Source organism: Pagrus major, chromosome 14, assembly GCF_040436345.1.
Source record: "Pagrus major chromosome 14, Pma_NU_1.0".
Lineage (NCBI taxonomy): Eukaryota > Metazoa > Chordata > Actinopteri > Spariformes > Sparidae > Pagrus > Pagrus major.
Genome location: NC_133228.1, coordinates 19,350,934 through 19,376,024, shown reverse-complemented (window position 1 = coordinate 19,376,024; position 25,091 = coordinate 19,350,934). Strand labels below are relative to the sequence as shown.

The 25,091-nt window shown below is 42.9% G+C and overlaps 1 protein-coding gene across 6 annotated transcripts in view; it reads left to right on the top strand.

Moving 5' to 3' along the window:
* magi2a (membrane associated guanylate kinase, WW and PDZ domain containing 2a) overlaps positions 1 to 25,091 on the top strand; it is a 236,973-nt gene that overhangs the window by 57,915 nt on the left and 153,967 nt on the right. For all 6 annotated transcript variants that reach the window (XM_073480363.1, XM_073480362.1, XM_073480361.1 and 3 more), the window contains exon 2: positions 9,211 to 9,327. In XM_073480363.1, coding sequence (XP_073336464.1) covers positions 9,211 to 9,327 — 117 coding nt within the window. The remainder of the gene's footprint in view (positions 1 to 9,210; positions 9,328 to 25,091) is intronic.

Here is a 25,091-nt window from a genome sequence, read left to right as displayed (position 1 = left end):
TACAAATGAATAAATAAATAACCTCATTTGAGGATTATTTGTTTCTTCTACGAATATAGAAACAAGGAAAATGAGAGTAGGGAGAAAATAGCCTGAAATAGGAGAATGTTAAAGAAGGTGAGGGAAATGAATCGACAAAGAGGGAGACGAGTTGGATGACTGTCATTACACGGCTGAATTCGAACAGTGACTGGCGTTGGAGTTTAATTATTTTTGATGCGTTATTGGCTGGCCATGCAGCAGTAATATCTGGACTGCTGTAAAGCAGTTACAGTAAAAGCTTAGGTAGGTGGCATTATGCAGTACTTTGGGCAGATTAGGGGCAGATCCTTCCACTGAAACAACAATGTGTTAATTTAGGCCTCACAGGCAAACTGAGAGGCTCTAAAAACTCAACATAGTGCATGTGTAAGTAAAGAGGTGTTAATTGCCCCATGCTATTTTTCACTCACATTTTATGATCTTCATTTCCTGTTTTGAGGCGTTGGCTTTCAAACAGTTGTGAGGGTGTTTCATCACAGAATGAGATTGTCCAAGTATGTGAAATGGATCATCCCAGGGCACTAATGTGTGACTGACAGGTCATTAGGATACTTTGATATTTAGAGTTGAGAGAAGCCAACTCGCCGACATCTTCCTATCTTTGAATAATGCAGGAGAAACCCTTAATTTAGCAGAAGCTGTCCCCAAAAAAACTTTCAAGAAACTCTTTATTCTTTGCACCAGGGCCACACAATTAATGGAAATACAGTCGAAATTGCAAACATGGCCAAGTGCAATATCAAAACTGCATGAAGCTGCAAGTCTTGTGGTTTGGCCGACAAGTCTTGTTCTCCAGATGTAAGAAAACATGTCTGTTTGATTCAGACCCCAACAAATGTCACATCATCTTGAATAAAAATAAATATGATGATGCAAAAATGACCATTCCCGCCAGTCGTGACCAGTCGTGACTCACAAATGCAATATCTGATACTGAGATTTTAATGGGTAAAGGAGTCTTCCACCCAAACCAGGGTCACTGGTGATTGATTTGATTAACTATGTGAAACCAGCTGGAGTACAGGGATATGACAGGACTCATGTTTGGTGCAACCTTTGATTCACTTCCACATTTCCCCAAATCATGCCCCATATGCTCTTCCTGCTCTTTCTTTGAGGAGTAAAAACAAGCCTTTTTTTTTCGTGGGTGACATACCTGGAGACAGAGCCTAACGCTGGAGTACTTAGCAGCCAGCCAGTGGCTTCTAAGTAAAACTGACAGTCAAGCCAGTGTGGGCAGCCAAATTTAGCTCCCCTCGCTTGGGCAAAGGGCTGGATTCAGAGGTTCAGAAGCTTAAATGTAGCTTAGCACAGGGACACAGAAAAAATGGTGTTACCTGTTTGATGGTTCTTTTGATTTATGACGGTGCAGTCTGATGCCAGCTGTGGAGGCCAATGACGGGTCAGCACATCATTTAGCATTTGTATACAGCTTCACCCAACCTATGGCACATATCCCAGCTCATATTGATAAATACCATGCTGTGTGGATTTATGTTCTTCAGGCATCCGCCCTTGGGCACTGATATATTGAGCATTTTATATACCACAGGTTCAGATTATCAGAGGAAGGCACAGCTGATTTTTTTTACAGTTTTGGCTTCAATGGATATAAATATTACGAATGTGTTAAACAAACTAATGTGTATACTATGAAATATTGATTTGAGACGCTCACTGTACCTTTGGGGATCTGGTATTAAAATGTGATCTGCATCTGAATATCTCACCAGAGTAAAAAAAAAAACAACTGAGGTTTGAGGTATGATCACTCGCATAATAAATCGACATTGTCATTCCTACTACACGCAGACTCCATCTGTGGGCATTCTCTCATTAGTGCTGCAGTAGGTGGTCAGTGTTCGTTCAGCTCTGTGCTTGGAATCGCAGCTGGTGCTCGCCAAATAGTGTACATGCATGCAAATGAGTTAGCTCACTGGAGGTAGAGCACCTTGTGAAATCACACGCTTTTATGCAAAACCGGGTTTAAAGGGAGTTCAGCCAATTTTTTGTGTCACCGGCAAAAACACTAAATACAGATGTGAAGACATGCAGAAACCTGTAATGAACCTCATCAGCAAACATATTCACCTGTAAAAAATGAGATTACACAAGACAGAAAACAATATTTCATGCAGGCATAACCTCAGAAAGTGTGATTGGATTGGGCCTTTTCCAACAAAAGCAAATCTGGACACAGATCACATTTTGATAGGTATAAATGGAGCCATATGTGTTTGAATGTGAGGCAGGTTCGGAAATGTGACCAGTCTGCTCTCCCATGCTGTTCCCCATCAATTCACAGCTTAGCGTGGTCCACCGGAAGGCGACACGCGAAGGATATATTCCATGTCCTGCTCGAGCAGCACCATCAGGGCCCCATTCCCAGGATAAAATGGACGAGATCTCCCTGTCAGGAGACACGCTCACGTTCATGCAGGCAGCTGGTGGGCTGAGTGAATTTCCATGGCAATGGGAGAGCTGGGGATGGTCAGCATAAAGCGACAGAAGGTATCGCTACGTAATCACCTGTGGGATATTGAGAGCTAGAGGGACTGTGATGGTGTTTTTATGAGGCTGGTTTGTGCTTCAATTCTGGCAAATTTCGAAAAAGGCAATTTTTTTTAATTCTGTGTAGAGATTTTAAAGAGACAGATTCAGTAAACATTTTCAGTTACTAGAGCGAGTTACACAAGTTTGCTATTGTTTGCAATCATTCTCATGCCCAACTCGTTAAAAACTGATGCTTTTGGATTGTAGGCGGGCTCGGCCGCCATCCCAAAGAGTCAATATTTGACGAGTTGGGAATTTCTTACAAACTGGATCTAAAATTGGAGCTAAAACATCCAAAACCAATATTTTCCATTCATTCTCAGCTTAACTACTAAAACCCTAATTTGAGTTAGTTTTGCCTAAACTTAGCAAACATTTTATGTGATGGTGAGCAAAAGAAAAGTCAATACATACTTCTGTCACATCAACCAAACTATGTAGAATCAAAATACAAATTTTTAGTCTTCGTGTGTGTTTCTGTGTGTGTGTAAACCCGTCTGAAAGCCAGTTGGTGTTTACAGATTCCAGCACTTTCACCACAGAGTTGGCATCATACATGTTCATTGAAGACTAATCAACAGAGCGCAGTGTGTGTCTGGTTAAACTGGCAAGGTTTTAAGCCCATCCTGATCTTTTAATTAGTCTGATTATCCAAACAGCTGTCTGCTGGAGCTCCCTCTGACTTTCATGCTCACACACACACACGCATATACGCACAGTGTGATAATGCTACATATGTGACTGCCGACGGGTGCCCTCAGAGCGGGGTGTGATAAATATTGTCAGCGCGGCTCTGATGACGGCGCTCCAAGCTCTGACTGACTGTCAGCAGCACACCCTCCACGCCGGATTTTTCCAGATAAAGGAGAAAGTTTTCAGACTTCTGCAGGAGACTTTGAAGACTCGGCTGCTGAAGTCTTTGTTTGAGACTGCGAGTGTGTTTTGTATGCGTTTGTATTCTGCATTTATGTCCATCATGGTGACGTTGCAGGCTTCAAAACTGAGCTCCTTGTCAGCTCTCTCTGCATGCACACACTATGCAAACAAGTCTGCTCTCTCCACTGTAGTAAATCATCCAGTGTTGCAACGTAATGCATCTTTTTAATAATCAGTTTCTGATGCAGAGATCAATTACATTCGCCAAGGAGGTTATGTTTTCACTGGTGTCTGTTTGTTTTTTGGTTGGTTGATTTGTCAGCAGGATTACACAAGAACTCCTGAATGTATTTCCACTCCACAGATGTTCTTACTTTCTTCAACATAGCGAGATAGGGCCCTTTTTTCAACATTTTCAGTAATTAGTCAGCGAATAATGCCTGGATCCTAATGAAAACAATCAGGTGTATTTAGGTGGCTGGTATCTATGATTGAGTATAATTTGATGCAGATCTGATCTTAAATTATGGTTAAGCAGCTATGGTTGTTTTAAAATTAAAAGCATCCAGGGCTGTCGAGTTTGATATTTAATTAGGCTTCATTTAATTAAAGGGGACTGTTATGATCACTTTTTTTAAATTTAATTCTCTGGCTTATACTCCATTGGATTCATGGCGGCCATAGGTTGGTTATTATCTGCCATGATGGTTATGTTTTCTGGTCGGATTGTTTGTTTGTCAGCAGGATTACAGAAAACCTACCGGCATGATTTTTTATGAAAGTTGGTGGATGGGTGTAGCAAGCCAAGAAGGAACCCATTAAGTTTTGGAGCAGATTCATATCACAGGAATACTTTTATTAATCATTATTTTTCACTTTTGAAAACTGTAGAGGTTACGCTCGCAGAGTTGTGTGTACATCTGGTCTTGGTGGTGGTCTGCCGGCCTCTCCAAGCAATTAATTCTGTTTAATTTAGGATAACAAGAATCTACAGCCGTGCAAATGGATCTGTAATGTCAAGTAGATCTTTGAGATATACGTTTCCAGCATTAGCGAAAAGTTTAACCTGCTGCTAGTCGGGTAAATAAAAAATTCATGATGGTCCATCCAGTGCTCTCTGAGATATTTCAGTCTTGACCCAAGTGATGGACTGACATCCATCCCTAGAGAGACGTACCACTAGCATGGCTAAAAACTATGATATTGTAAATGAATTATTATCCGCTGCAAAGCTTAGTTTTCAACTGCAGACTCCAGTCAATAAACCATGAATAATTCATCACACACACAAACATAATTCTGCAGTGATTAGAGCGAGTGAATACGAGGAACATGTGTTTCGAGCTGCCATCTCTTAAAGGGTTGAGTGTTCACCAGTTGCGGCGGTAGTCAGCGCTCCTCTGTGAGCTCCTCTAGTTTGTGCCTGGGTACGAGGCAGTTAGCTGTTACAGCACCTCTATCCCCCGGAGGAACCAGCTGCTCTCTTGTTTTTTGACTCTCCACAGGCTGTTCTTTCCCTCTCCAGGCCTCCCAGGGGATTTACATGACACCTGCTGTGCTTAAATGGTGGATTCTCTTCCTCTGCATAGCAAAAAACAATTTTCATTCACCCATCTGTTAAGGAAACTGTTATCATGGCTGCACGTGTCTCTAAACATGTTAAAAAAGGCTCCTCCTGCAGGAATGAGTCATTTAATAACACCTTTTTTTTTTTTAAACGTGTTTTCTCAAAGTCAAAAAGGAAAAAATGACTCAATAATGGGAATAAATGCTTTAATTGACCATACTTTTGGTACTGTCATGTTCCAGGAACCAGGTAGTTGATGTTCCTGCGCTGCTGTCAATCCACAGCCTCCCTCAGTCTCCTTTTTCTTCTCTATTCCCCCCCCCCCATGCTGTCTCTGTCATACCCATTTCCCTGCCGGCAGCGTCACATATCATGTCGTGTCATGACAGAGCTGCAAAAAAACTGATGGGGAAAAAACCTCAAGAGAAAAACGAGAGAGAACATCACATCTGTTTAAATGACCTCTTTCACCCTCGTACACCTCACTGACTCCAGACCTGCGCAGCCGCTGCAACAATTGGACTCCTGCACTGCTGTATGCGCGCACACACACACACACACACACACACACACACACACGCCTCTCAGAATCTATTTTTGGAAACATGGCCAGATATTGGGCCATATTGAGGAGAGCTGCTCTCACCAGTGTGAGTTCTAACTGCTGCTCAGTTCCAGTGAAAGAAACCCTCATTCGGATTTATTTCTTGAGCTCTGAAGGCGACATGTAGTCTGAGAAGATTAATTAATTAGTTGTTCAGTCGATCAACATAAAATCAACATTAAAACAAAAGTTGACTGAATCTTATCGATCTGTGAACAAGAGTGCTGCGCATATTTTTTGTAGGCTAACCCGGAAGTTAACATCGCAAACACAAGTTCATGATACTTGCATGTTTTGTTCAGCAAGATAACCTTCACAGATTAACTCTTGAGCCTTTCCTGCAATCATCAGAAGTAAAAAGCTAACATGAAGCTATAACCAAATTACATCACGGTCACAAGACTTCCACGTCACCACCACTAAGCTAATTACCAGACTATACTATACACACTTTACTATAAATTGGCCATTCTACGAACAAAGTCTGCCTTGAACCAGTGAATAAATGAGTTTCCGTGTTCGGCATGATGGCGTTTAATGTCCCCGACAACCTCTGTAGTCTCATTTAGCCACTTGTTAGCAACCACCGTTTTTAAGACACCTGAAACCTTTAAAATTCCCAGGTGGGGTATTAACTGACATATTTTATACTGTCTGTTTAAGCTGTGTTAACTACAGACCTTATTTCAGGGACCTAACCAAAAACCCAATAAAAATACCCACTGACTTTGAGATCAGGGAACCGGTTGTACAAAAATGCTAACTGATTCCTCTTTATTGGTTTATTTAAACAGGGACAGTGTACAAAAAATGTAATGCACCAGATTTAGCACAATGCTAATTTTCATCTGTTGCGCGTAGTGCACATAACAGTATCAACAAGGATAACAATAAAAATAACACCCAGAATGAAAAAAAATAACACTAATAAACACACCTGTTGATCTGTAGGACCAGGAAAGCATCATTAGACCTTGATAAGGACATGACTGTGAGGGAAGAGAAGAAAACCCGGTGTTAATCCAACATGCCATTTAAATCCAAAATGTGAAGACGCCTTGCCCTGAAGCCTGATATTACACCCATAAAATGTGACATTGGATGGTTGTATTTCGATGTAGCTGTCTTTAAAGTCGAGCATTGGTTATGTGCTTGAGAATGTGCATACAAGCACGCAAATATATGTCATTAACAAAAGCAAAATGAGTAAAAGAGAAAGAGATTAACTGTAAGATTTGTCACCAGACGACACTGATGTCGGTAAACAAACAGAAACGTAATTAGTCAGACGACACTGACACATAATGTTTAGTCTCACCACGTGGTTGTTTGGCGTTGGAAGAAGGTCAGATCCAGGCCATGTGGATGCTATAAGCCGTGAGTGAGTGAGTGGTGGTGGTGGTGGTGGGGTGATGTGAGCAGGGGATGTCTTTTTAATCAGAGAGAGGCAGATGTAGTGCCCCGTGCTGCAGATGGGGGGCATTGTAGGACCTGAGAATCTGGAGGGATCCAATAGAAAGAGGGATCTCAGTGCGAAAGGTCCCCACAGCCTGAGCCGCGCTTCAACCGTCTCTCTCTCCCTCACTCAGTTGCAGCAACACACACACTCTCTCTCTCTCTTTCTCACACACACACTTCTTCCCCCCCCCAATCGCCTTCTCTTTCCCGCTCTCTCTCACACACTCTCTCCTTGCCTCGGTCGCTCTCAGTCACTCATCCTTCAGCGCTTTTTTCCCCTCGTTTCATCTCTCCGCCGTGGAGTGCAGAGAGAGGTGATTCGGATCCCCGGCTGGCTGGATAGATTGGCTTAAACAGAGACAGAGTTGGGGGACCTGAGGGACTAGGACGGCACGGGGGCGGGGGATTCCGGCAGGAAAGATCCAGCGCAAGATTTTCCCTCCGGCGGAGATTATTTGCATCACAAAAAAACCTGTGGAAAAGAGGACTCTGACTCTATACTGGCTGCACAACCGCTGTCCACACAAGAGGTGCCATTTAGTGTGTTTTAATTTGTGTGTGCGCGTGCGTGTGATTTCCGAGTCCGCTCACCTTTTCAGTATGCAGATTCGTCGGCTCGGCTCCTTTTCTCATGCAAATGTAAATTGGCTGGTCGTGCAGCTCCGGGTCTTGATGGAGCCGGTGTCTTTAATTCAGGTTTGCACGATTATAATGCAGCGCTCTGTGAATTAGTTCAGCTCTAATGGATTTGTGTGTGTGTGTGTTGATGTGTGTGTGTTGTGTGAGAACACACGACTGAAGAACCAGAGCGTGCTAAATAATACATCCCTCCAATATGACAGAAAACTTCCAAACTAGGTTATTCTTGAATTAATGTGGCGCTCATTATATTCCCTGCGATTACATCCTCCTCCTCCAAACGCTTTTCTAGTCGTTTTGCGTGTTCACATGCGTCTGCTGGCACATGTGTGCCCCGCTGTCATGTGCGATCTCCGGCGTATCATGCTTGGATGTCACAGCTTCAGGATCACAGCAAGGGGGGGGGGGGGGGGAAAGGAGATGAGGAGGAGGAGGATGGGAAGAGGAGGGGGGGGCTAAATGCTATGTGGCATTGCGCCAAGTTGCTGCTTTACAGAGGGTGTTGAAGGTTAGACGAATGTCTTCTCAGCCTTCGTCCGCCTCCGTGCTGCTTTACTTCCACGCAGAAGAGCAACAAGAACGACAAGTGTGTTGGTTAAAGCGGCACCATGAGGAATCCCTTAAGTAACGTCAGTGAGCTTCCCCCCCCCTTCCTCCTCCTCCTCCTCCCACTCTCATCCGTCCTGTCCTGCCTCCATTTGAGATGTGATTGTGAGAGCAGATAGATGGAGTATTTGTTGGGGGTGGAACTGATGCTTGTTTTAGCTCGCTCCCCCTTTCTACTCCCCCGTGGGATTTGCCCTTGCCTTCCATCTCTCTTCTGTTGCTCCCACCATCTCCATCTCCATCACTTTTTTCTTTTTTCTTTTAATCTGCTGAGCCAGCATGATTTACTGGTTTAAAGTGGGAGTCCATTCACACACAACTGGTAGAGCTAGAGAGGCGGAGAGGAGGCGGAGGGGGAGGGAGGGTGTGGAGGGTTTTTTTCTCAGGTGAGCGGAGGATGGAGGTAGAAACAGCCCCCTGGGGGAGTCGGCAGGTGATTTATATGTAGACATTTCTCCACACGTGTTCCCATCAGCACCTCCAACAATCGGCGTCTGCACTTGACAGATGCTGAATCCTAGAGAGGGCAGAGTGTGTTCATTAGCGCTCGGCTGTGTTTGTTTGTGGGGATTTAGCAAATTCAAATTGTTTGCTTTTCAGTGATTTCTGGGTCATTTGTCGCTGCAGTGTTTTCAGCTTCTTCAAGTTTGGAAAATTGCACAGAAAAACAGAGCCAGTGAAGCAGTGTGTTGTTTTCTTCTGGTAATGCATCAAGCTGTCCCCATTTCTTTAGGTTTCTGTTTCCCTCAAGCCATTTCTTTAGTTCATCAGGAGAACATGTTTACAGCCCCTCATGTCAGAGTGATTGATTTGATGTAATAGGTCTCGTTCTGATTACTCACTCCTGCCCTTTGTGTTCCTCCAGGGGGCGTGATAGACAAGGAGCTGCGCCACTACCTCAACCTGCGCTTCCAGAAAGGCTCGGTGGACCACGAGCTGCAGCAGATCATCCGGGACAACCTCTACCTCCGCACTGTCCCCTGTGAGTTACCTCATCCTCGCCCTACCTCCCTTCACACCTGTGTCACCTCGACTCACTTCGTTGAGTGAAATGCTTTGGGTATTTTCTGCCCCTCCCTGTTTGTGGTAATTTGATTTGAATTAAATATTGTGTAAAGGGTTATTTCAGATATTGTTGTGGCTGTTTCTACACATAATTATTGCTTGTAACTATACAATGTCAGTGCGCACAGGTCCATCTGTCACAAGCAGGAACTTTTTGGTGGGTTAGGGTTAATTTAGACTGTGGTCCCTTTGCTGACACCCCTTTTTGACCAAGGTGGTTCAGATGCTGGTTCAAATCAGTCGTTTGTGTTTCGACAGCCAAAGAGTGGCACCAACGCTTTGCTGGTCTTGAACAAAGAACTGCTGATGTCAGGGGCTGGGGTTATCGTGACCAAATAAAACAACTTATGACCACCGTTTCTAAAAGCCAGAGCTGGTGTAGCGTGTTCTGGCTTGTCCAGGGGAGAATAAACAAAGGATTTTCACTATGGATGCCAAATCAAAGCAACAGTGGGCCGAGAACCAGTCATGTTTGGATGCCAATGTAGGCATCCATATCCAGGAGCAACACTTGTAAAGAGTCGGTGTAGTCTGCCATAGTCGTTGCAAGCAATGCTGGGAAATTGGAGACGTAGACAGTGACTGAATGATGTGACGCCACAGTGTCTCTGATGGTTGTGGAAAAGCAAACCAGTTCTTAAAAGGTTTGCAGGTTGAACCAACCCAGAACCAGCACTTGGCTCACTTTGGTCGAAAGTGGGTAACACAGTTCCTCTAAAGGAAAACCTTGGGTCAGGTCTTACTTGTTGGTTTTTTGAGCCCTGGGGAAAAATACCTCGGTGTAAACCTGCCATGCATAGCCTTGACTCCTTGCTTCTCATCAGCATGATTGTAAATATCTTTAACTGACCCGTATGTTTTGACTAAATGGACTATTCCAGCCGAAGTGTCTGTGATGAGAGTCTTGTCCCTTGCTGCTGTTGGCTGCAGTCCCAAAACTCCCTTGTCTTGTCTGTGGGGGTAATCACTGAGCTGCTGGAGTGTTGGTTAAGCTGGAATCAGGCCTGTCGGCAAGTTCGACCCTTTTAATCAGCCCTCTGTCTCTAATTAGCTGCATTGTAGACAATCAAAGATAAGATTTGGGGGAGCTTTAAGATATTGATACTTGGTGTTTTTAGGTCAGGACATTTAAAATTCAGTGGTTATCTGGGTCTTGCTCTTCTGATTCCTATTTTGCTGAAAATATGCTCATTGCCATCAGTCAATAGCCTGTGATATTAAAGGTTTTTGTGTGTGTGTAAAAGCTCTAATCTGTGTATAGTGTGTGTGCTAGCTCTGCATTAGCCTTGCCATGCCATTAGGCCCAGCTGTCCGGTGGCTAACTCTCCCCTGAATCCTTAATGGAGGTGCATTCTTCAGGGCCAGGAGCAGGCAGATTTCACTCGAGCCACTTTTCCGTCGTCCTTTCTGCACAGAATACAACAGGAGAAGACCCCGAAAAAAGGAGCTATTTGTTTGCAGCAGAAGCGTAATTTTCTCTGATAACCACTCACAGACCCGCTGCCGGTGAGCCATTGGAGATAGAGAAAGAGGTGAACAGTAAAGAGGGAGAACAAATGGGAGGACAAATAGAGGGGGAGAGACACAAAAGCGAATGGGGGAGGGAGGGGGAGGGAGGAGGCATGAATATGATGGGACGCAGACTGTGATGACAACATAACCACACTGCAGATAAACTGTTGCAGAGAGAGGGAGAGAAAGTAAAGGGAGGTTAATTTGTGCATTAATGAAGCTTCAACAATGGCCCTCAGTGCTGCTGAGAGGAAGAGGCCTAGTCATGACTGAGCTGGGCTTTTTATATCTGAACTGATGGACGGATGGACGGACGGATGGATGGTTGGATGGATGGATGGACGGATCCATTTTGGGTCTAGACATTTGTGGAAATAGTGCAATTTTTCCTTTACTTTCAGTTTTTCACGTGGTTATGTTGCTTTTTCTGCTTCTTTTCAAGCCCTTTTTACACATTTAATCACTTCTTCCTGGTGACATGGTCAGAATTACGGTTGTCATGGTGTCCATGTTTGTGTATGTGACTTAAGGGTGGGCAATTGGACAATTTTAGATAATGAGTGGTCGTAAGAAGTCCACAATTTACTTAAAATAGAGATTGCAGTATACTTAACATTAGGGATCGACCAGTTATCGCTCTGTCCAATGGATAGATCTGTTTTGGCTATACACATTTATGGAAATGTTGCAGCTTTTCCTTCATTTCTGTTTTTCATGTGGTTATGTTCATTTTGCTGCTTTTTTTTTTCTTTCTTCAAGCTCTTTTTACACGATTAATCACCCTCCTTCCTGGTGACATGATCAGAATTGGGATTATAGTTGGGGTTATCATGGTGTCCTTGTTGGTGTATGTGACATAGAGGTGGGCAATGTGATGATTTTAGATCACGATCGATCTTGAAGGAGTCAAAAATCCACTTTTCAGGCAAAGAGTATTATACTTAACATAGGGCATAGGGCATAGACCAATTATCGGCCTGGCCAATTATCAGGGCCGATATTCTGCATTTTCCCCATTATCGGTGTCTGTGTGTGTCTGATAATTGGCCTTTACCCGCCCACAGGACAGATTTAGATCCCAACAGACCATCCTGGTCAAGTGAGGTCAAAGGAAAAAAATACTGTACAGTAGATGCTGTAAAACGACCTTTAGTACGATGGCAAAGTTTGATGGATAGATGGAAAGATAAGGTATACCGCTGACTATACAGTGATGTGTAGATGCATTGACAGATTGTTGAGACCCTGACTGACAAATAAACTGACAAACAGATGAGAGAGAGATTGTGGTAATTGATTCATCACAGCATTTTTCTAGTAGCTTGGTTCTAGATCACTAAAATGATGCCAACTTCCCAGGTCTGATGTTTGGCACAGGGTCAAATCCAACCACAGTTTGAATTGGCTTTGGCACAGGTTGAACAAAAAATGATGACTCAATCACTCAAGATAGTTTGGGCAAAAATAACCAAGTAAAAACCCTGGAAACCTTTTAAGGAACTCGAGAGCCTTTCATGTGTTTCAACCACAGGATCCAGTATCTGAATTTATTTCTGGCTCCCCCCCCCAAAAAAACCTTTCTTGCTGAGGCAACAGTTTGCTTTATCGATCACCTCGGATTGAACACAAACCTTGAGGCATGTTTTTTTGACGTCAAAAACAAAGTCATGCAATGAGTTTCATAACAGGGTTACAAAGAGGTATTGTGAAGTTTTCAGACTAATTTACCTCATTGTCACAACACTTGGATACACAACAAGAAATGTACAGAATTGACTTTTCCTTCCAGATTTAGTGTCTGGGCTTTGTTCCAGGAAGTTCTTGAGACAGTTGCCGTCTGTACAGCTAAAAACAATCAGCCTTACAACTTGAACTATGATAATTATCCACATGTAAATTGGAAAATTTAGCCACATTTGGACAAATGATGTGGAGATTCAGGAAGACTCATTTTTCCCCAGAATCAAGAAAATGAATCTAAAATTTAGAGACAGAGGTGTACATGGATGCCTGGTGAGATCTTTGATGTGTGATAAAACTAAGTGTGAACAAAGAGCAAGAGGGAAAAGAGGATTGTAAGTGAAAGATCTGAAGTAGTTCATCATAGCAATTTAAACATAACCCTTGAGTGGTAAGAAGAGACATTTTCCGAGGGGGGGTGGAGGCTGATGGGTAGACAGTAAGAGAGCTGCTGCCACCCATACCAATCGTGGATCTTTTGACGGAGTCAGCCAGGGCAGCGAAGGCTGTGCCAGCTCTTAGACAAATTGCCTGGTTGAAATCCAAGGTCAGGGCGTTAATAGCCTGAGCCCATGTGAAATCAGGCCTATCGTCTGGTAATCCACATAGATTTGATGGGGGAAGATAGAGAGCGGAGAGGAATAAGTGTGTGTAGACTAGTTGTGCCTCTAAAGACGGCTACGCTGATCCACAGTGGTTGAATTATTTAGTTAAAATTGAACTGGAAAGCAAGGCAATTAAATGTATAGATTTTTATAATCCGACTTTTACACAATTTCAGACGCGCTCGTTTATAGGCAGTGTGTGTGTTTACATTTATTTGAAGCCTCCAGAGCCGAGCAGAAAAAATATTTGAAAACAGCTTTAAATATTTGAACTAATTTATGGCAATTTGATTTCGCTTGCATTTATTTCTTTACATTTAGAGAAGATAACTCGATGGTTGGGTACATCAGCTGAGAAACAGAAATAAGTGTGTCTCATGGTTTCCCTCCCCAAAAAAGTAAGGAGGTCATTAGGATTATATGAGTCAGCACTCCAGTTGAGTCCTTTATGTATTCATCATATTTATTTATTTCTTCCTCTTCCAGCCTTTCCTTTCTTCCTCCACAGAAGCACACTCGCTTGTTCATATTGTTCTGAACGCAGCCTTTTAGCCCTTGGGACACCGTAAAGCACTTAGTGAAGAGCAAGCAATGGTGTCTGCCTTTTGACTGTCTGTGAATTATAAAGCTGATGAGGAGGAGGTCGACTGCGGGTAAAAAGGTGAAGAGATGCTCTTGTCAGTTTCTCACTTCGCCCTTCACTCAACCCTCCCTGGATGAAATGATAACAGACACACTGACTACAGTTGTGTCTGCAACCAATCCTTATTTGACACCTAGTGCACTACATTTACTTTTTGAATCTGACAGATGACATAGTGCCCTATAAAATCCGAAGATATTACAAAAAAAGCAGCGTCCAAGCATGTACTTAAACCAGTTTAAAGCAGTGTCAGATTTATGGACTCCTAACCCCAGAAACAACAGCTCGAAACTCATCGGAAAACTTTGTCGGTCCAGTGTGGACTGGAACAAAGAGCATTTTCAGTACTCTTATATATGGAAAAAGTTTGATATGAAATGTCAGCGAGATCAAGTAGGTTTAAACAGATATAGCAGCCCTTCCTTGACTATATCACAGCACTGAGAGAACTCACATGACACCTCGCAGTTGTTTTTTCTCTTTTCTTTTTTCCCTCCCATGTGTAATGAAGTGCAGGAGAAAGCAGGCATTGTTCTTGTTTCAATTTCTGTCAGAAATGTCAGAAATAAAATGTTTTTCTTTTTTAAAAGAAGAAGAAAGAAAGCAACGTCTTTTTGTATCCATCATTGGTTGGCTCAACCAAAGACAGATTTTGCTTTTAATAGGCTTAAAATAGGAAAATCCTGTCCTTATACTCTCTCCACACTTCAGGTTTAACTTAAAGGTGAACGACACAGTTGAGCGCTTATTATGTAGGAAGAGTGAATGAGTCAGCGAGGAGGCGATTCCAGACACAACCTATGACTGTGACTAATGGCACTGACTTTAGAAAATGCATAAAAAACACTGACAGGCACGACACGAGTGATACAGATAAAATCTTCCGTAATGGTACATGCACTGTAGTTTTATAGTAAAGAAACGTCTCTTCAGAAACCGTTTGATTTAAGCTTTATAGATTGGATTGTTAAATAAACTTGAGAAATAAAGTGCAAAATTGTCCACGATGGTCGAATGCAGCCTGAGGGATAGAGTACAAAGTATGTATTGCCCAGTCATGATGGCCACCATTAACCCCACACCATGATACCTGTGGGAATGTGGCACCATGTAGAGAGTGAACAAAGTTGTTTAACAGCAGAGGAGGGACCCTTAAACCAAACATCCCAGTGAACACCAGCTAATGGGGACCTAAAGTTTATGAAGGGTGTGATTGGATGTTCCCACATCTGTCTTTAAAGTGTGCGAGTGCGTGTCTGTTTTAACCGCTTTGTTGCTTTGCAGTGCTTCTGAGTCATAACATTTATGTATGTGTGTGCTTTAGCCTTTACATGCGTGCACAAACAACATATGCCCTAATCGCAGGAAGTGGTGGTTGAAACTGAGTTAATGGGGAGTTTGATGCCCATAGGGGCGTTGAGTTTCTCCTAATGGCTGGGGCAACTGTGCACAATACTGATGGTGTTTACTAATGAGAGAGAAACACGGCAAGTCCATCTGTCTACGCACAGTTGTTTGTTTGATCATCTTGGAGTCTTGCAGCATAGCAGGAAATATGAATCTGTGCCCGTCTCCCACTTTCTATCCTGCTGCTCTGCCGCACTGTCCTTATCTGTACTTCCTCCTTTCATTATCAGTTTTTTCCTCCTGTGACCTTTTTCTTTCTTTGTTTTGCTGCGCATCAGTGTTTGTGTATCATGTTACAAACAAGACATCTGCCAATGTAGGCAAACGTTTACTTTTGTTCTGAAAAAGTCTAAAATGCAAGCTGTAAGCTGCCTGAATTCTCGAGCTGCAACAATTGAACGATTAAAAGACAATGAATTCACAACAATTTTGATTTTTGAGTAATTGTTACAGTCAATTTCGAGACAACATTGTCAGATATTTTAGTGTTTAGGAGGAAAATCAGCCAGTACAAAGAGAAAATTGCATAAAATGATGTAAAGCTTAGGGCTTCTAAACCCATTTAAATTATTTATTCACAGGAATGAAATCTCGTTGGCTACATGAAGCATCAATCATCCTGAGGCAGGTGTGTAGGTGGCTCAGGAGAGAGAGGATGGAACAAGGAGTGGGTGTCCTGTCGATGATATTACTCATTGGCTGTTGCAGGCCACAGGGCGGGCATAGAGGCTGAAGATAAAGAAGATGAAAGTGTGAAAAAGCATTCGTAATCACAGTTTGTCACTATTTCGTTGTCATTTATGCAGGTAATACTGTGTTTTGAGACACGTGTTTGTAGGCTACTTGGTTTGTTTGTTTGTTGATTGTAACCTGCTGATGTGGTTTTATCTTAACATGGTTTGCATGAATTGAATCACAAGCATCTAAGCTTTCTAAAGATATATGTCATGACTACATTTATATTGAGGCATTAGCCTATTCACCTGGCCGTGTTTGTGTTGTTTGGCAAACTAGCCGACTAGCCGAATAATCGCTACACCAATTAGTTAGTAATTAGTTATCTTTAATGAATTCTGCATAAAGTTACCTACCAGGTAGCTGGGACTGGCCCTTCTCTCTTTCCTTACCTTGTCACATGTCTGCGTTTTCTCTTTAATAGCCTGACGTCTGATGGATGATAGTAATAATCAGGATAATAAGAAAGACTAACAGCTCCCCGGTGCCCCTTCATTCATTATTTAGCATCTTTGTAAAGAAGCGTAGGCCTCACAGAGGAGCCCAGACCGGCTCCTTGCTGAGCTCGTGAGCTGGTCCCCAGCGCGGAGATGAATGAGGAAGCAGATTGAGGCTTTTAAGATAGAGGTGGACTTGAGGTGACGCTGCATCTGCGGTTGATTTTTTTTTTTTGTTTGTTTGTTTGTTGAATGAGAAACAGGAGCAGCTGGTGTTTGTTTTGCTTGTATATTAATTTGTCTCGTAGTATTTCTCCTTTAGGTTTTTGTCAGAGCAGATAAAATACCTTTAGTCAAAAGCTCACTTTCTCTTATCCCCCCCATTTATTTCCTCCTCTGTTCTCCCTCTCTCTCCTCTCTCTCTCCTCACTTACTCATCGACTCATTGGAGGCAGGGAGGGGTTTCCATGGCAACTGCTTCCACTCCCCGCGTGCGTCAAAGGCTCGACTCCTCTTAAAAACTCTCATCCCGCTTTCTTTTTCTTCCCTCCCGTACCCCCTTCCTCTTTGATTCCCCTCTCCATCCCGTCTGTCTGCTTCTTCAGTACACTGCTGGTGGATAATGGGGATTCGGACCCATGTCTAATGGAGGTATTCCTCAAACTCAGCATAATATTGATCCGTGTGATCCCTGACTTTTTTTGGAAATGTGTCACTTTGACAAGCAATATCCTGTCTGCCATCACTCATCCGGGCTTTGTGCAAAGGAGGGGGATGAGTGAGTGTGTGTGTGTGGGCTTGAGGTAAGGGAAGGGGTGACTGACAAGGCGGGACACAGATGCGGATGTGCCGGGTGGAGAGCGTGACACGATGCTGGATGCTCGTCGGCAGATGCAGCCTACAGACGTGACAGGGGAGAGGTGTGAAATTTGCTCCCTAATTGGCCTTCATCACACAAAGACCCCCCCTCCCATCTGAAACTCCAGCTGTCCTCTAGCCTCGTCAGTCCAGTAACGGTGTGCGGTAGACAAATCCATCAGGTGGCCCACCTGCGGTCAGCTCACCGTGATGCTGTCGTGGGAGCTTCCTGCGTCATCCTCGGTGTAATGATCTGATGTCTTTGGGGGGAATGAGAGAGACACGGAGGAGTGAAATGTGAAACCTTTGACAGAAATCTTTAGCGATATTTTATTTACAAACTTTTTTTATTTAAATGCATTCGCGACATCTGAACCCACACGAAGCATCTTTCCACACTTTCCCAAATCATTAATTTTGTAACTTTGACTGAGAGCTTCAAGGCAGCATTGACGGCTCAGCTCAGATCTGAGTGGAGCTCCACTACACCTCCTCGCTCGCATGACATGTGGCAGCCCGCTAGCTTTTCTGGGAATACATCTGTGAGGTGGTAGTGATAGAAAATGACAGCGCCTTTAAATTGGAAACTGGAGGTAATCAAAACTGGCGGGTAAGAGGGTAAAAAAAGGGGACCTCGACTCGTTTAATTGTGTCCAAGAGGAGTAGTCTAAGTATGTCTCATTCACACGGCGCTGTCACCACACAGCCGCAGGCTCAAAGAGGCAAAATTGAGCCCGGGTCAATCAGAGGTGGGATGTTTCTTTGGGACTTGTCTGTTAGTGTGCAGCAGGTCTTACAAATTATGTATCGAGCAGTGTGTGATTGATAAAAGAAGCTGCCATTAAGTAGTTTTTACTGTGAAAATTCAACTTGATCCTCACACTTTAGCTGCACATTCAGACTCATATTTAGAAAAGAACAATATGTCGTCACAACAAATGCGCCATGGGACTGTGCAGAATCGGTGCATATCTGGTACAACTTTCCTCTCTCTCCTGTGAGGCGACTGCAGTTATTGCCTCCATCCTTTTAATCCACTGTCGAAAAAAAACCCATTGAACGAGCAGGTAGAGAAATCCTTTTCATTAACTGTTCCTCAAGTGTTGAGTTTTTCCAAACTGTACTCGTAGCGCTATCTTTCCTCTAAATGCTCGTCAGTATCCATTTTGGCAGGAGGTGCGCTGCATAAACCGTAGTTCACCAGCGAGAGGAGAATGTGCCGGCCTTATCTCTGGAAAGGTAAATGGGACCGCAAACTTTGAGCTATCATTTTAAAACCTTGACTTCACAAAAGAGTTTTCTCCTCCTTTTTTAAACAATGACACAGCAGAGATTAGAGTTTAGGGTATTTGTCAGGAGCAGCCCGCGAGTCCTGGTACGCTGTGACCGATGATTCGAGAAAAATATGAAATGCAGCGCAGCCTTTGAGTCTCACTTATCCTGTCTTGAAGTGGAGATGCGAAATGTTTTTTGCATCGAACAGGAAATACAGTATGTGTACGACAATGAGATAAACTACTGCAGGGGCCACTGAGCAGCTTGTGCTGTTGTTTTGTCTGTGTGTGCTTGCAGGTGTGTCGAGTATGAGGATGTCAGTTATGTAGGATTGACAGCTAAGCCCCGACCTCCCACAGTAACTGATGCTCCGACTGTCAAGCTTTCCATTCTTGGTACATTTGCAGTTTACTCAAAAGTCTCATTCCCTTTTCGCACTGGAAACCAAAACCCCAGAAACACCTACTTACATCTGGCTTTTGTCTTCAGTAGGAAAGGGTAAGGTTGGCATTCATCCCTGAGTGAAATGACTCCGCGGTAGTCATGGGTGTTCATCGGCTCCGGCTCTGATCAGATGTGATAGGAACATTGAAACACAACCGACGAATAGTTTTCCATTCGTCTTCATTCAAGCGTCTCTCGAACATCATTCAGTTAGAGTTAAATTTGAAAGACAGACTGAAGTAAAAGTGCAAAAGTGACCCCTCTTCTGCTGACAATGGGAAGGAAGTCGATCGTCAGTTTTTATCAGTTTAAATAACCTGCATATACGCGCTAATTTTGGTGTAAAATGGTAAACAAATGTGTCCTTGATTTCAGACATAGCTCGACAAAAGCAGCTTCTCATTTCTAGCAGGTGATCAGCTAAAATGGCAGCTGTCACTGGCAGATTTTACAGGCTGTAGCATGCTAGCTAATTAAACTAATCTTAGACTTTACAGTTTGTAAATTAAGGTCCCATTTAGAGTAAAATAGACGATGAAGCAGGGTGTGCTTTAGGGCGTGGATAACTTTTGATTGACAAGTCACTACCATCATCCACGGTTCCAACCTTTTTTCCAAATATGGTCACTTCTGGCTCCAAAAAAGATGGCAACAGCTGTAATGCCAAACTTCGAGGTTTCAAAGTTGTAGTCCACAAACCAATGGGTGATGTGGGTTTATACTTTATAAAAGATGGAGGCAAAAAGCTAACATCCTCACAAGTTCATGATCTATGCAGACGACACATGATGCTAAATCAATAAACAGCATCGCTCTCAGAGCTAGTTGGACCCAGTATTCATAAGTATTCAACTTTTCTAGGCTCTGAGGAAGTTTTACAGATATTATGTTTCAAAGCTCACACTCAAGAGTGGTAACTGACCTCATGTGACATTTCAGCCACTGCCTGCAGACTGAGGACAGAGGTGTGTTTGATTTGGTCCACAGAGCAGCTCGGGGACACGCTGACCCAGAGCCTTAATATTCATGGCCAGAGCCTTTGTGGCCAAAGGGGCGTTTCTTTGGACAGACATGCACCAAATCTCTTCCTCCTCAGACACAAACGCACAACCAGCATGACAATTATTCTGTATTAAAATGCACTCCAATAATTTGATTACGTGACATGTAAACATCTTGATCATGTTATCTGACTTGAATTAAGGTCCGGAAGGAAGGATAACTCGATTAACAGATCTCAGTCATTCATCAGTATGTAGAATTGCGTTTGTGAGGTAAACAACTCAGTCTGTGGTCTTGTTTGTTGACTGCCACACATCGTACAGGGTAGTAGGCAGCTTTCAAATACATTTCAACTCACCATAAACCATGAAACTTAAGTGCCTTAAAGTTGCACTAATCAATTTTTTCATACAACCAATGGATCAAATGATTAAATGACTTAAATGAGACTTCCAGCTTGCTCTATGGAGCCTTTTAGCTTCTTTCAGCTCATTGTTTTGCTTTAACAACACACTACTTTAATGTTTTGGTTTAGATACACCACCTTCATCATTTCCAGCAGCAAAAGTTTGAATAACCTGCTCGACGCTACCTGCCAGGCACCAAAAAGCAGACAAAGTCAGCATGTTTTGGCAGCTAAAGAGCCAGATATTTCCCTCAGGCGCTGGTGGAGACCAAAAACAGAGCTAATAGTAAATATTACATTCGTCAGGTGGCCAGAAACAAGGCTCCAATGTTGCTCCTTCTGTGTTGGATGTGTAAAAAGGCAAGAGTGCTTCTTAAACAGAACAACCCAGTGAACATCAGCTAATGGGGACTTAAAGTTTATGAAGGGTGTGATTGGATGTTCCCACATCTGTCTTTAAAGTGTGCAAGAGTACGCATACCATCGCCAAGGCCCAACGATCATCATCTTTCGTATTAATAGATATCAGCCATCTTAACACGCCTTATGTTTTCATCATTATCCATGCATTATTTCCTGAGAAATTGACAAAAAATGTAATTTGGCACATTTGTACTGCTTATCTGTGCCTGTATTCGTGGACGTTAAAAAACGTGAAAAGTCAGGATCGTTTTGAAATATTTTTAGTCCTCTTTTGTGAAACTCCCTTCGCAAAATTGCATACTTCTGTCACTGCCTCCCACCTGCCTCACCACGGTTGTACGACGATTTTGAAAATGACACAGTTTTCAGTTGTAGCGATTAGCTCCATCCATCGCAGAGACCGGAGTAGTCAGCGAGGCCAGAGCCGAGAGAAGAGAATCCCCAGGGTCTGTCTCATTAGAGACGGTTTCACTGTCACAATTCTCTAGTCTTAGCAGCATTAGGCTTCGCCATCCCTCATGCTAATTACCGGGGCTGTGTGAGTAATTGGCTCCTCTTGGATGCTAAAACCAAGGAGGAGGAAGGGACTGAAAGAGAGGAACAGGGCAAAGCAAAGTCCAGAGTTAAAGAGATTGAAGGTTTTTCTCCAAAGCAAATTCAATGCTTACTTTTGTGCTCACGAATCAGGTTTTGGTGTTTGATCATTCTCTCTCATATCCCATTTCTCACAGAAACCTTCCTCCTCTGTCCACCAGCCATTTCTAATTCTCTTTGAAGAAAATATTTGTTCTCTCCTTCATCCTTCCTCCCCCTGTGTTTTTCCATCAAGTCCGGTCAAATGAGCTGGGACGCCGCAGTCTGCAGAGGTGTGCAATCACCCGGGCTGACCGAGAACAATGCCCAGAGGGCTGTCGGAAAATTTTGGCCGGAGACTTGAAAACTGTCCTGCAGCTCGGGCTGATTTTGACCATCATGTCGCCGTAATATTCAAGCAATAATTCAGTCTGTGAGGTCTCTGCAATCAGAGATCCAATCTGTGTCGCCGCTGCTCTCTGTGGCTTTAGGTAATGGCAAGACAACTGCTTAGTCTGCTTCGGCGACGTGCTCACACAGACACATCAGAGCTCTCATTGTGTTTACCCAAGCCCCTAATGAAATGTTCCATCTTTGCCACATCAGTGGGATGGGGAATTGAATGTGCAGAGGCTGCTGCGGTATCTCAAACTGTGACCTGCTGAATGAGGCAAAGCTATCATAATGTCAGTTTGTCTGGATCATTATTTGCTGCGTGCAGCGTAAATAAGCTCGACACTACAAGTATTCAATTTGAAAGATAATGATGTTACGCCAGAAAGTGTATGTACTTATCTGAAATGGTAATACTTTACAATGAACTGGACAGGTTCACACTGGCTGCAGCCTATTTGATGTGGAAACTCAAGTCTCGACTGTTTTCGTTAGAAACCCACAGGATGTGAAAAATTAAATGTAGCCGGTCTCGTATGTGACGCAGGTTTTTATTCTACAGTGTGTGGTGCAATGCAGCTAATGTTTTGGTCAAGCAACCCTCTCTGTTAGTACAAAGGAACAACTTAAGGCCTCTGCACACTGACCCTGAAACTTTCATCCGGTGTTATTTTCTTTTTCAGAGCAGGTTCGATTTTCTGCATTTTTTAGCATCCTTTCTGGATGTGGTGTGTGTGTGTATGTGGTATGCCTGTGTGTCCCTGCTCCCTACGACTTCTTTTTCATGTGTCATGGACTCAAATTGGACCACTGACGTCCTGAAATACACCTAAAAAGTGATCAGGATAATTCTGCAGCTCTTTTATCAGCAGGTGAAACTCTCCCTGCTCTCGTCTTGTTCTCAGGATTGGATGAATCTTTTTGATTTCTTCTTTATGTTAACTCAGTCTTTTATGTTTGGTTCATTATCTGTTATGTCCTGTTTTTGCTTGAGATACACCGATTGATCGGTCAGAGAACAGAATCGGAAGGTTTTCAACAGGATCGACCGATCAGTTTCAGATATATCCTATTCTGTGCCAGTCAGATTTACACACGTGCAGCCTGACATTACAGACAGACTCCTTCCCTTTTGACCTTTCACAATAAGAGTATACACAATACAGTATAAACCAGTATACTGGGTTAATGCTTATCAGGGGGAGCTAACAATCTGTCAATAAACTTGCTGACAACATGAGCTTTTTTGTAGAACTTGTACAAGAAGCTTTGTCCAGCACTTTATTTTGAGATTAGTTTGGGTGAGAGTGAAAGAAGGTCCTGTGAATTATTCAAAAGTGAATGTTTTCCATTAAAGTATGGAAGGTGACAAAAATGTTTGTGTATGCTGTCAATTACAGTTCTTAGACAGAAAGAAAATTGTTATCGGCAAAAAATCTGAATTGGCTTTTTGTCTTTGTTGCCCAAGAAAACTGCAGTTGGTGCATTTCTTAGATTTTGCTCCAGCAGTAATTTCAGTTTCTTAACTTTAAACAAGACGACAACGTACAGAAGCTTTGTTCAAGGTTGAAAAACTAATTTAGGCCGCGTCAACTGTAACAAAAGGACAGTGTAACCAGTGATCCTGCCGTGGATGTTCTTCGTGAACTTTCACCGAGGAGTGACAATGAGCAAAAGCTAAAATAATCTCGGAGCCATTTCATCGATTTTACATGTCAAAGTCAGAGTCGTCTAATCAGGGATCGCATGGGTCGGTGAAATCCTTGAAAGTTTGTCAGTCAGCTGGGGATTGAATGGATCGACACAAATAGACGGGGGTCATTGTGAGTGCTTGATATATTTTGTGCAAGAATAGAAATTTTTTGGTAGAAAGAAGGCTACTTTCAGCTGTCTGTCAGTGTTTCCTGCAGTTTTCTGCCATCACTGTAACACAGCAGCACAGTTGAGAAGCGTTCACACATTCAAGCCTTCGCTCTCTTTTTAATTGTGATCTGCGAGCTTCTGTAAAGCTGCTAGTTCTCATTGTAAAAGGTCTCAGTGTTGTAACAGTAATGACCTTGAGCTGTGTCTCAAACTTCGCTGTGCTAGGTTGTTGAATTTGAGAGAATTGGACATGTAAAATCCTTTTTATTAAGTTTTATGTCTAAGAAGGTGTGTGAACACTGCACAACGTCTTCTGTAGCTCTGGAGGGGCTTTTTTAAAATCTCGACAAATTGACTCAAGTGACCTCATGTGAGTAAATCTGGCTTTTCATCGAGTTTCGATGTTCTTTGCAACTTCACCCACAATAGTGACAAACTTTCAGGATATCTTAGCTACCTTTTTATAATCTGTGTCTCGTGCGAAGTCCTACAACTTTCTAAAAAAGTAATTAAATCACTCAAGCAAAAAGGGAACATTGAACTATCAGACACTTTCAGGTCACAGCATGGATCCTGCCCTTTATTTGACTTTTTCAATGTAATCAAACAAGACTTTTGTTATTTTTGCGAATTTTTACTGTGAATAAAAATGTGTAAAAGCCACAGGAAGTTTCAAAAGGGAAAGCAAGAACTCCGGTTGAGGGAGAAGTATCTCCTTGAAATGTACTTTCAGACAACTACAGTAATATTTTGGGGGGTTTTTTTTATGAATGAATTAAAAGTTAGATTACATAGTTTTCTAATCATTTTTTGGTGAATTTCTTCCAACCTGGCAACCCTGCTGTCTCGGATTTACTAGCAGGAGTTACAAATCCAAATGCTTGAATTCAGGGCCATGTAGTCAAATACATCATAGTCTCCAATCCGCCGTGCCAGTGGCGAATTGAGCATCGAACACCAATGAGAAGCAGGAGCTGATGGATCAGCTTTTCTCGCCGCATATACGACAAATTATCTGTCCAAAGTTCTTTTGTTCACCTTGTTTTTCTGGGCTTTGCTGTGTTTCACTTTAATCCTGCCGTGCCCCAGAATCTCCCCCACTGTACAATATTAAACAGAGAAAAACAGGCTGTTGTTGAATTTTCATGCTATCACTCCGATTCCCCCAAAATGCACGGCAGCACTTGTTTGATTCCTCGACACACATGAGAAATTTTGCAGTGTCATTTTTTTCGCCTGGTTGTTTTGATAAACAGCACATTCTCGCACCACAGAAAACTTCATATTTTCCAGCTCTACCTATCAGGGGGGAAAAAAAAGCATGTCAGTTTATTTGCCTCAGCTCTCCCTCCCTTACCGTCTCCC